We start from the raw sequence: 12,879 nt of genomic DNA on the forward strand, positions 1-12,879 counted from the left end.
AAATATAAGCAATGAAATCTTAGAGGGTTGAAAACACCCACACAGTGCCATCTATTTTTCTATAAAAGAAAATTTTTAGAGAAGCTTAGAGAAAGAGTGAGAGAAATAGAGAGAAAGAAAGATTGATCGAATTTATTAATTAATGTAATTTGATTTATTGATTTTTTTTTTTTTTTATAAGGAGAAAGGGTAATTAAAGTCGCTCCATTTAGTATTTGTCGAACCGAATGATTCGAAATGTCATCGTCGGTACGATCACTTCCTAATTTCCCTACTTTTAAGTTTCTTCGAACTATTAACTTCACTACCCTTCGCCAGGTGGCGCGATGTTAAAAGTTCCAACGATAAAGAAACGTGTGTTCGAAGTTGAGGGGTAGTTTTATCCTGCGATTGATATGGAAGAAGAATTTCTCTTTGTCGGTAAATTATGCAACCGAGGTAAAATTCTTCGGATATTTTTTTTTCTTTTTCTTTTTCTTTTTTTTTTCTTCGTAAATAATTATCATGAACTTTATTTATTCGTTCACTTATTTTCCTTTTTATATTCCTATATTTTGTAGACATGAACGTATTAGATTTATTATTGTTTTTTTTTTTTTTTTTTTTTTTTTTTCTCGTTAAAGAATACAAAAGGAATAAAAACACACGAAATATATGGAGACACATTAGAAAAGGGTAGAAATAGCAGGAAGTTGCAATGTCGATTAAAGATAAGAAAACATATATGGCTAATGAACACAGATGGAAGATATAAAAGAGAGAAAGAAAAAGAAAGAGACAGAGAGAGAGAGAGAGAGAGACAGAGAGAAAGAGATAGAGAGCGATAACTCTCAGAATTCGATCCTGGATCTTGGATCGATTTATTAAACGAATATGTGTACGAGCAACATTGAGAAAGTAATAACAACAACAATACATCGAGAATGACCATAACGAAGAGAATAAGATAACGACATCAAGATTAATAATAATCTGTTAATATTTTACACAAGAGGGTTACAATAATGATGACGATAATGATAATGATGATAATAACAATAATGACGATGATGATGATGATGAAGTATATAAGAAAGCGATGGATGAACTTTGTTCTTTCTGTCGTTAGAAATAAAATGAATATGAGGAAGGCACATTTTAGTGATTGATCAAAGTATTAATAAATAATGTAATAAATTGTGATTCTGATGTAATGTGGTAATAATAATGGTCGTCGTAATGGGTTGATGGTAAATGATTGTGTGGCGGTAATGACGTTGGTGATTATGGCTCGGTGGGGTGCCATTGAGCAAAATGCAAAAATACAATTGGTTGCGGCTTACCTGTCGGAATTGTCGTATTCCACCGTTGATTCTCAATGAATCCGCAGCTATGCCGGCAATTCCGTCGCCGGGCTCGCGTAATTGCCGTAGAGAGGCAGCACTCGGCGCTATGCCGGCATGTAAGTTGCAACAACATCCGGAACAACAGCAGGCCTCTGGTTGAGAACTTTGACGTATTATCCGTGCACTTGGAGAGGTTGTTACAAGTACCGGTGGTGGTGGTGCTTGACATGGACAGCAATGATGTCCGCTCTTTACGCTCTCTCTGTGTTTTTTTTTGTTTTTTTTTTTTGGCGTATATGAAAAAAATTCAAAAACATAATATATTATTTGATTTGTCATCCTTATTGTGGTATTTTTATTTTGTTTTGTTTTTTTTGTTTTTTGCTTTTTTTTCCTTATTTTTTTTTTTTTTTTTTTTTTTTTTTTTTTTTTTTTTATCGGAAGATTCCATATTACTAAATAGAATTATTTATATAATCGTCGTTCGAACTTTAAGAATCAAATTTCTCGTCTCTAACAAGAAATGACACTTGTTTGTTAATTACTATCGGTTCCCATCGTTGGCTCTTATTACATTGATTAACTCGATCGATGAGAGGGTCTCTTCTTCTTTGAACTAATAACGGTATTCTTTACGATAATAATGGACCGACGGGTTTAAGTAAGTAAGTAAGTAAGTAAGTAAGTAAGTAAGTAAGTAAGTAAGTAAGTGAGTAAGAAGATGACGATAAAAGATAAAGAAGAAAAAGAAAAAGAAGAAGAATGAGAAGGAGAAGGGTGGGAAAACTTTGCTTGGTTACTATTATTAGTTCGTCAATTTCTTCGATAATCATCTTCTGATGAAAAAAGAAAAGAAAAGAAAAGAAAAGAAAAGAAAAGAAAAGAAAAATGATTCGATTCGATGCAAACGATGTGGTGGTGTTACATTTTATCTCTGTAAAATCTTGTTTGGATGCGTTGAACGGCCGATTAAAAGGACAATTCAATTTTCATATTTCAAGTTTAACGATAATCATCGTTGTAACATTTAAAAGAGGGGAATCGTTTCAATAATTTTAAATACTTTAACTTTCGTTGTATGGTTTATTCGTGGTATGGTGGTTCTCATGGACGAGATCAAACCAATCGATATTTGCTTTGGACCTAATTGGTCCTTTCCTTAATTGCCGTAGAAGATAATCCTCACTCTATCTCGTTTATTTCTCTCTCTCTCTCTCTCTCTCTCTCTCTCTCTCTCTCTCTCTCTCTCTCTCTCTTTCTTTGTCTTTCTCTCTTTTTTCCTCATCTCTTTTTATACGTTTTTATTCTAACCAATTCCATTATTTGACACCTCTCTTGACGTTTTATTTTTTCTTATTTATTTATGTATTTTCTTTGTTTTTTTTTTCTTTTTTTTTCCCCCTTTATTTTCGTATAAATCCTTATAGCGATTTGTATAGAATATTCATTAATGTCCTTAAATCGTTCTTCTTCTTTTTTTTTTTTTTTTGTTATTTCCTTTTCCCTCTTTTTTTTCTTTTCTTTTTCCTTTCATTTTCTTTCTTTGTTATTTTTTCTTTTTTTTTTCTTCTTTTTTCCGTTTTTTTTTTCTTTTTTTCTTTTATCAAATTTAATATTTCAACGCGAATGAAATCACGATTTTCCATCTGTCGTAGATTACGAAGCCATTTAAATAAAAGTAGAAGTCGAGGAGTTAAAGAGAGTACCTGAGAATGCAAATCTCTCTTTCTCTCTCTCTCTCTCTCTCTTTACTTTCTAGTAGACCGTGATGAATGTTATCGCTACTTTCACGAATCCTTTTTTACGATTAAATGTCACGAAAGGTATGTCGAATAAAAAGCTTTAATGCGTCTTCTTTGCTATCTCTTCATGTCGTCATCGTATTAACGATATAAATTTCAATCAAATAAATTAGAAGGCTATATACTGGGTTAAAGAAGAACACATATAAATACACACACACACACATGCGTATATTAAATGTATACATGGTGTACATGTATTATATATACATACGTGTATGTATGTGTGTATTTATATATATATATATATATATATATATATATATATATATTTATATATCATATAAGCGGATCAAGTAACTATATACGAATATTGTATTATCTTTGTTAAAATGTGACAGCCGTCACATGGAAATACCGTAGCCGTAGAAATTCTCAATTTCGATTCTATTGGGTATTCCAGTAGCATTATCTACTTTGTACCTCGCACTTTATGAATAATTCACACGTACGATTGTATATTAAATCCATGGGGTAGGGGGAACGAAAAAAAAGAAGTAAGAAAGAAGAGAGAGAGGGAGAAAAAAAAGAAAGGAAAAAAGAAAAAAATTCAACGCCGGATCGGATCTTTCCATTCATGTCGGTTCATTCGAAAAACTTTCTCGCCCGTTATGATATATATATATATTTCAAGATGGGAAATAGAAATCCTTCGTAGTTCCATTTTCAATTTATTTTTCATTTGACCGTGGTCTTCATCTAATCAATGGATTTTTCTTTTTCTTTCCTTTTTTTTTTTTTTTTTTCTTTTTTTTTCTTTTCTTTTTCTCTTGCATCTCTGCTGTAGGACACGCGTGTGTGTGTTCGGCTATTAAAAATTTCGTCAAATTTTCACGGTCGAGAGAGGGAAATAATCTAGAGAGAGGGAATCTGTTATATTCTTTTCTTTTTTTTTTTTTCTTCTTTTTATTTTTTTCTTTTCCTCTCTCTCTTTCCTTTTTGTTCTTTAATTTGATTGATCTAATGACAATTCAATCGGGCTTGAATAAAATTCCCGTGCCTTTGATCGGAATAAAAGGACACGAAACACGAGAAAATCAACTTGTCGATGTTTTCATTAGAGTGGTATTACTTAATGAAAAGTAATCCAAGTAAAAGCATATTCTTTTTCTTTCTTCTTTCTCTTTCTTTTTTCAATTGTTATCTTTTTTTTTTTTTTTTTTTTTTTATCTTTAAGGTGTAATAATATATCCTTCGAACAATTTTCTTAATTGAAGAGATTACGATTTGAAGATAATATTTGTTTTTCCTTTTTTTGACTTTTTTTTTCCTCCCCTCATGAATTTTAAACAATTGTTTTTCCTATTATCCTCTTATCATGAGTGAAATGAAAAAGTAAAACACAAAAATTATCTTATATTTTTTCTTTTGTTCATTATATCAAATTTAATTACTTATTAAGTTTAAAACATTTTAATATATATATATATATTTTTTTTTTCTTTTTAAATGAAGAATATAAAATTTAATAGAAGGGTAAACAAAAGAATTAATTTTTTTTTTTTTTTTTTTTTTTTTTTTTTTTTTTTTTTTTTTTTTTTTAAATAAATTTCATTCTATAATTTGGAATGCGCAAATAAGACTATTCACGATTATTCTAAAAATACTATTCTATCAATTATTTATCTAAATAACCTCCTATACTCTTCGTATATGTGTATCGTGGGATATCGTTAATTATTATCGAAGAAATACTATTAGAAGAAACTTTGAAAATTCTTGTTGTTCTTTAAAGTTCTCGTCTTTGCTCTTAACATACTTTCTATCTTCCTTCCTCTTCTTTTTCTTCATCTTCATCATCATCATCTTCTTCTTCTTCTTTTTCTTTTTATTATTATTATTATTATTATTATTATTATTATTATTATTATTATTATTATTATTATTATTATTATTATTATTATTATTATTATTATTATTATTATTATTATTCTTTTTTGTATTTGTTTTTTCTATCTTCATGAAATTCTTATATCCTCTTCCATCCAAGGAAAAGAAAAGGTTGACAGAACGTGTCTAGAATCTACGTTGGTTCACTTCTCTTAGATTATACATGGATTAAACGTGAAATGTAATATTACTTATTTCTTTTTCATTTTTCTTTTTTTTTTCTTTCTTTCTTTCGTTTCTTTTCTCTCTTTTTTTTTTTTTTTTTTTTTTTTTCTCTTTATTTACAAATTTTTGTTTGCAAAAGGAAGGAAGGAAGGAAGGAAAAAAAGAAAGCATAACTAAAGAAAAAAATTTGATACGATTTACTTCGAAAGAAATCCCTATACGTATTCCCTCGTGCGTTCATTTCTTTTTCTTTCTTTTCTTTTCTATTTTTTTTTTTTTTTTTCTTTTTTCTTTTTTCTTTTCAACAAGCAACAAACAGATAAATCGTCGACGTTATTTATCTTAGCTTCGTTCTATCCACCCGAGAGAATAGACTACTTTATTATTCACTGTGAAAATGTAGAATCGTGAAAAGGAATTGGTTCGTCATTTTCAGAGACATTCCCAGTTTCTCGTAATCTTACTCTCGAAGCTCGTCAAATCGTTCGAGAACATAGGTTCTAAACATAGAGTATAAGAAGGAGAGTGTGAGAGAGACAGACAGACAGAGAGAGAGAGAGAGAGAGAGAGAGAGAGAGAGAGAGAGAGAGAGAGAGAGAGAGAGAGAGAGAGAGAAGGAGAGAATAAAAAGACAGATAGAGAAAAGAAAGAGAGGAAGATCCTCGAAAGTCCAAGTCAATCTTCCGAGCCAAACAACATCGTAGAAACGTCGTCGACGTTTCAAGCCACGAAATTCGAGCGTTGTGTTTTCCTCTCAACCTCCTCTCCTTCTCTATCCCTTCTATACACACTCCTTTCCATCCCTTCTCTTCCCTTCCATCCTTTCCCTCCTCTCTCTATTGCCTTCTTCCCTTTGTTCCCTTGGGAAACGTCACCACGAAATGGACCTACCATGTACGTAACTACATGGTCTATCTATGTGAAAAGGAACGACCTTTGACCTCCTAAACTCATTCCGGAGAGAATTTCGTTTCGATCGAAAATTCGAACACGGGAAAATAATTCTTTCTATTATACCTTTTCTTTACGATCATCATTCGATTCGATGAGTCCGATCTAACACGGTTGATCATACGAAAATCGTTGACAATGCGACGTCTTTTATTTGACACGATTTCGATTTCAACGGACGACAAATTCAATTCCATTGAATTTGACGGATGACATTTTGTTTTTTGTCCTTTTTCTTTTTTTTTGTTTGTTTGTTTGTTTGTTTGTTTTTTTCTTTTTTTTTTTTACGAAAATAAATTCAAGAACAAATTTTTAAATAGAAATACGTTATATACCTTTTTGAAAACTATCTCTTCAAATCGTTATACCTTCTTGAAAACAATCTCTTCAAATTGATTTTTATATTGGTTCACGTGTCTGTTGAAAATATCTTTTTTAACTTGTTCTCTAAGATGGATCTGTTTCGATTTAGAACTTATTTTTTTTTTTTTTACCAACTTTCTTTTATCCCTTTCTTTCTTTCTTTCTTTCTTTCTTTCTTTCTTTCTTTCTTTCTTGAACTTTTATGGAAAACGTAAGAGTTAATACTACGATAGAGAATTTATTCATTTTTTTTTTTTTTTATTTTCATTTTTATTTTTATTTTCTTACTTTTTTTTTATTTTTATTTTTATTTTTTTATGTATACCATATATGTAGGTATATGTGTATGTAGTATGTATATATATATATATAAATTAGTTGTTTTAACATGATTTTGGAGAAACAACCATTCTCGTGTACATAAACTTAGAGAATATTGTTTATTTAACACCCTTGAGAGTAATGAAGCAAAGTATAGGGTGGATGAAAACTTCCTAGATTGGTCAACAATTTCTAGAATGAATTAAAAGTTCCTAAATGATTTTACGCAAGAATTACTCCTTTTTTTTTTTTTGCTATTTTATAGACTGATATATATATATATATATGTATATATATATATTTTTCTCTATTTATTTTTGTCAAATCAAAAAACCATAAATCTAGGAATTTCGTTTCCGATCTGAAACAAGTAAAAAACGAAAGAATAAAAAAAATAAAAAAAAATAAAAAAATAAAGATTAACCTGATATAATTTCGAAAAAGAAAATAATTAATTTATTTGTTTAAAATCCTTTGTAAATTTTTGATATGTCCTTTATTATTACTTCGTGAAAATTGAACGTACGATGAGATATAAATTATACAATTATAATACGTACATTGTTTGTAATAGATAAATTAATGAAATTTACGAAAAGATATGACGATCTATGAAATTTAAATTTCATATTCTTGTTTATCACATAAAATGTAAATTCATCCTTTCTATATTCAACGTAAGAAAATTTATTAATTTATTAAACGTATACAATTTAGTAGATTAATTACGGTAATAAATATTAATGACAAAAAATGGGGAGGAAAAAAAAATAAATAAACTGACCTTTCGCAATGTTTTTTCTTTTCTTCTTCTTTTTTTTTTTCTTTTCTTTTTTTTTTTTAGAGCATCATCGTCTTACCTCTTATCGAGATATATCGTCATTCCGTGAGAATACAATATTTACTTAAACTCGGAATAATTTATGCGACTCTTTTTACAATTTTTCAACCTTTCAGTTACGACGACGGATCGAAGTTTTGAGAAAAGGGGGAAATATATAAATTGGATGGCCCCAAAGTATTTTTAGATTTCCATCGAGTTTTTTCCTACGCTATATTAAATTCAATTTTCAAGACGGCACTTAACAACGACGAGACATGCAAGATGATTTTTTTAACCATTCCTTTTCGAGGCACATATATACAGATGACATACACAACGAACACAGTTGTATGAATATATATGTTCGTCCGTAAAATGTCCGTACAAAAATATAACATATTTTGTCGATGTTATAAAAGAAAATGTAATGAGAAAGATTTCTTTAACATTGTATATAAAGATTTATTTCTTCTTGTTTATTGATCTTTTCCATATTATCAAGTTCAGTATAGGGATTTCTTTTTTTTTTTTTTTTTTTTTTTTCTTTTGGAATTCTTGTTCATTCGCAATCAAAATTATATCTAGTAAAAATATTACTATTGCCGAATTATCGTGTACGAGATCATTGGCATTTACATAATATATATATATATATATATATATATATATATATATTATGTATATGTGTGTGTGTGTGTGTATATATATGTATATTTTTTATCGACTTGTCCATTGATAAATTTCAGTATTAATTTATTGAAAATTATGATGAGACATATATATATATGGAACATCAAAATATCACGGAGTGTATTATCGATTTGTATCAAAATTCCACTGGCAAATCCCTTATATAACGAGCAACTCTATTGCGATTACAATAGAACGATGAATATATATGTATGTATTCAGTAATATCTACGTTTCGATTAAGCTCTCGGATAATTAGCGATACTCTTGTGATCGAGATAATCATGAGAGATGTGCTTGCTGGCTATGTATATATTGTACATATACATATATATACACACACACATATATATATATATATATATATATATATATATATATATATAAGAAAGATCGTCAAGACGCGAAGCAACGTTTAGCATTAATTCGACTTGGATCTTTCAACTTGGAATATCTCAAGCATCGAATTACGAATTAAATTTCTATAATCGAGTTTAAATCGGAATAACTTGATTGTAATTTACAGACGAGTACTTCTCAATATTTAAAATCTTTCTCTCTCTCTCTCTCTCTCTCTCTCTCTCTCTCTTTCTCTCTCTATTAGTCTGTCTATATTTTTTTATATCTCTATCTTTTTTCTTCGTTCGCGTTAATTTGCATTAAACGAGGGAATAAGATTATACGATTAAAAAGACGGGCACGTGACGTAAATTCTTTAATACCAATATCGATTCCTATTAAAACTTTTTTATTTTATTTTTTCTTTTTGCTTTCTTCTTCTTCTTTTTTTTTTTTTCTTTTTTTTTTTCTTTTTTTTTCTTTTTTATCAAGCCAGGACCAAAGTACGTCTATTTTTATGCCAAGCGAAAGCCTTTCTCGCCGAATTTATTTACCCTGGTTTCCACTTTACGTCTTTCACCATCGATATATGTGTATATATATATATATATATATATATATATATATATATATATATATAGTATTGTGGTAAATGCAAATATAAGAAATAAAAGGGATATACATATGTCGGGTCTATAAGTGGCCGATTTTCTATAAGCCTGGCACTCAACTTAATGCATAAAAGTAGTTAACAATAAGTAGTCCATCATTATGACGTAAACATCCGATCGATGGCCGATATCGAACTGAAAGATATCTTTTTTTTTTTTTTTTTTGTTTTTTTTTTGTTTTTGTTTACTTTTCTTCTTCTTCTTGTTCTTTTTTTCCTTTTTTTTCCTCATAATTTCTTGTTAAGCATTTCTAAGAAAATGCATTTCAATGTAACACATACGATACGAATCTTGAATTTCGTTAAAACATATTGTAACTTTGTATTATCGTACTTGTGTCATTAATTTAATGACTTAAAGTTTCGATTATTTACGTAAAATTCACGACACATTTAAATACGTTTAATGACACATTAAAATTTAATATCAGATAATAAAACGACGTGTACTTGAAATATTAATTCGAATTAAAGTAATATATTAGATGGGACCGGAAAGTAATGTAGCTTTCTTAAATTAAATTCAAACGAATAAATTTTTAACAAATTTTTATTATTAATCACAATCAAATATCGACATGCTTAGAAACGACATTACTTTCTGGTCCACCTAATATTATAAGATATAAAAATAAAATGGACTTACCTTGAAACGCTGCGTGCCAAGTGTAGGGCAGAGGATGGAGCGAGAGAATCCCTTCGATCGCATCGGCAACGATTATATTGATGAGACACCTGTCTCGATCGATAAATCGTAGGTGGTACGATCTGTTGTTGCAATTGTTGTTGTTGCTGCTGTTGCTGCTGCTGTTGTTGCTGCTGTTGCTGTTGCTGCTGTTGCTGTTGTTGTTGTTGTTGTTGTTGTTGCAGCTGTTGCTGAGATTGTTGTTGAAATTCACCGTCCAATCGACAATGTAATTCGATGTCGGGTACAGATCTTGTTGCCGGATCTTCGGTGGTGCCGCTCTCCTCGGAGCCGCCAAGTCCAGACACTGACAGTTGCGGCGAGGCAACCAAAAAAGTTGCCCTATTCTGTCGCGTTAGCACTGGCTTGCCCTGAGACGCCGCGGCAACCACCACCGGCGGCGGTGGTGCCCTACTCAGAAGGGCGGCGGTTTCTTCGTTGCTAACACCATAATCGTTACCATTGCCGCCCTCCTGAGAACCAACGTTACCGTTTGCGTTCATTTTCTCTCTCTCTCTCTCTCTGTCTCTCTGTCTCTCTCTCTCCCTCTCTCCCTCTCCCTCTCTCTCTCTCTCTCTCTCTCTCTGTCTCTCTCTCTCTCTCTCTCTCTCTTAACGTTAACACCGATCACGCCTTTCTCTCCATTTTCTGAAACAAGAAAATGTTTTCCCCCATGTAGAGATTAGAATTCTGATTTGTCAAGTATATTATCATAAATAATATTTATATATTATATTATATTATATTGTAAACGATAAATAATGATACTTTATAGTAATGGAGATCGAATAGGTCAATAAATTATTTATGTTTTTTGGTATTTTATTTTATATAGATGTGTACTTCTTTATGTGCTTGTAAATGTGTATTCCGTTTATAGAGAATACCTTTTTTTTTTTTTTTTTTTTTTTTGATAAATAATGATATATAACATAATATAATATAGCATTGGTTTGCTTCAATACGTTATGTATGTTCGAATATTTAATATTTCATACGTCGAAAGTTTTCATTACATTTTATCTAAATAAATAACAATATGTAAGAGCATAGGTGTGGCGGATTTATGGTCTATAAGTCATGTTTTGAATTTCTAATATTTCATATGTTCCCTCGACTTTTCAATAGTTTTATATCGAAATAAATATCGATATTTTCTATAAGATTCGATTGCTTTAATAATAAATAATATCGTGATGATCGATAATTTTTTTTTCTTTTTTTTTTTTTTTTTCTTTTTTTTAGATATCTGAATAAATAACACTGTTATATAATAACAATAATAATATAGTATTGCTTAATGATTGGATATTGAAAAGATTTTTTTCTTTTCAAAAGAAAAAAAAAAAAAAAATAAAAAAAAAATAAAAATAAAAATAAAAATAAAAAAATAGTCTCATTTAATTAAGATTGATCGGTGACAGACATCTAACCGTAAATTTATCTTTCCTTTCAATCGCAATAACATTCAATTAGGGCTAGTTTCGATCGTAAAATCTAATTGGATATCTATATCGATCGATCTCAATGTGTCTACTAATGGTGGATGATGGTACTACGGACGAACGTGTGTTCGTTTTAAACCTGCTAACTACTCTCTCTTCGAAGGTTTCAATAACAATTTAAATTCATTATCGCGTTGACGTTTACGATGTAATCCCGTTTGAATGCTATTAATCGACCCTAGTCTTGATATTGAACTAAGCTTTGCCATTTAACGTGAAGGAAACATTTGTTAAAAATTCGTTCGTTACTATCGTTAATATTCCCGTTGTAAATCATTTTAATGGACCTGTTAGAAGTTTGTTATATAGAGACGCGCATAACCCATGTGTTCTTTTTCCCGACATGAATAATATCTCCATTTAACCATTTGAATTATTTAGCTTAGATAATAGTTATATGAACTTTCAAGAGGTCATGTAATTCTAAACGAGTTTAATGATAATAATGTGACAGAATTTAGATCATAAGAATATTGTTTCGATCGTTGGATTCACGTTTATATCTCTTGTTTTCTTTTTTTTTTTTTTTTTTTATTATTATTATCCATCTCCATTCGACTCATTTATTTTCAAAAGGACAGAAACATATAAACACACGGATAGATACACGTTTATTTATCATTCGTATCAAGACGTCCTCAGTTCAATACGAGCGGTCCTTGAAGAAAGTACTACGTATATTCTTCATGTAAGACGTAAAAGTTTAATTTAATATGTACCGTCATATATTATTTTATATAATATATTAAATATATATGTATATATAAACCTGATAATCAGATATATTAGGTGGACAAGAAAGTAATGTCGTTTCTGCGTATGTCGATATTTAATTGTGATTAAAAATAAAAACTTGTTAAAAATTTATTTGTTTGAATTTAATTTAAGAAAGCGACATTACTTTCCGGTCCTGATATATATATATATATATATATATATATATATATATATATATATTATAGTGTTCATTATATTTTATTTCTTTCATTATATGTTATTTTATTCAAACTAACGAAATCATCGAATCAAAGGAATGGAAGATACAAAGAAAGGAATTTATCGAGTTTGAACGAGGAACCTTATATTGGCTTGGCCAAGATTCGTCTTATCCGCATCCCCGATCGTTGCTCTTCGAATCAGCTGCTTTCCGTGGGTGAAATTTCCGTGACCTCTTTAAGGCTACGAACGGTCGGAGTTCGCTTGCTGCTTCAAGTTAAAAGCACGTTCAAAGAGAGAATCAAACGGGGATATCGGTTTCTCTCTTAGCCGTCGGTAGCATGAGAGTTCATGCGTATCGATCATTCTTTTTGTAGATCTCTACTAAGATATCTCTCAATCCTGAGTAGTTAG

The 12,879-nt window shown here is 29.9% G+C and overlaps 1 protein-coding gene and 1 long non-coding RNA gene across 4 annotated transcripts in view; one reads left to right on the plus strand and one right to left on the minus strand.

Moving 5' to 3' along the window:
* SK (small conductance calcium-activated potassium channel) overlaps window positions 1-12,879 on the minus strand; it is a 190,640-nt gene that overhangs the window by 119,642 nt on the left and 58,119 nt on the right. For both annotated transcript variants that reach the window (XM_035876700.2, XM_085658712.1), the window contains exons 3-4: window positions 9,986-10,672; window positions 1,323-1,587 (exon numbers count right to left, since the gene is read on the minus strand). In XM_035876700.2, the coding sequence (XP_035732593.1) occupies window positions 1,323-1,587; window positions 9,986-10,527 (807 nt within the window). In that variant the 5' untranslated portion in view covers window positions 10,528-10,672. The remainder of the gene's footprint in view (window positions 1-1,322; window positions 1,588-9,985; window positions 10,673-12,879) is intronic.
* Window positions 1-12,879, plus strand: part of LOC118446279 (uncharacterized) — a 95,006-nt gene that overhangs the window by 80,805 nt on the left and 1,322 nt on the right. The window contains exon 1 of one of the 2 annotated variants that reach the window (XR_014982415.1): window positions 12,187-12,217. The exons of the other annotated variant lie outside the window; for it this stretch is intronic. This is a non-coding gene — a long non-coding RNA (uncharacterized LOC118446279). Of the gene's footprint in view, window positions 1-12,186; window positions 12,218-12,879 lie in introns of those variants that run through there. 2 annotated transcript variants of the gene reach the window in all.

Source organism: Vespa mandarinia, chromosome 8 (assembly GCF_050613455.1).
Source record: "Vespa mandarinia isolate Hongniang chromosome 8, ASM5061345v1, whole genome shotgun sequence".
NCBI classification, from domain to species: Eukaryota; Metazoa; Arthropoda; class Insecta; order Hymenoptera; family Vespidae; genus Vespa; species Vespa mandarinia.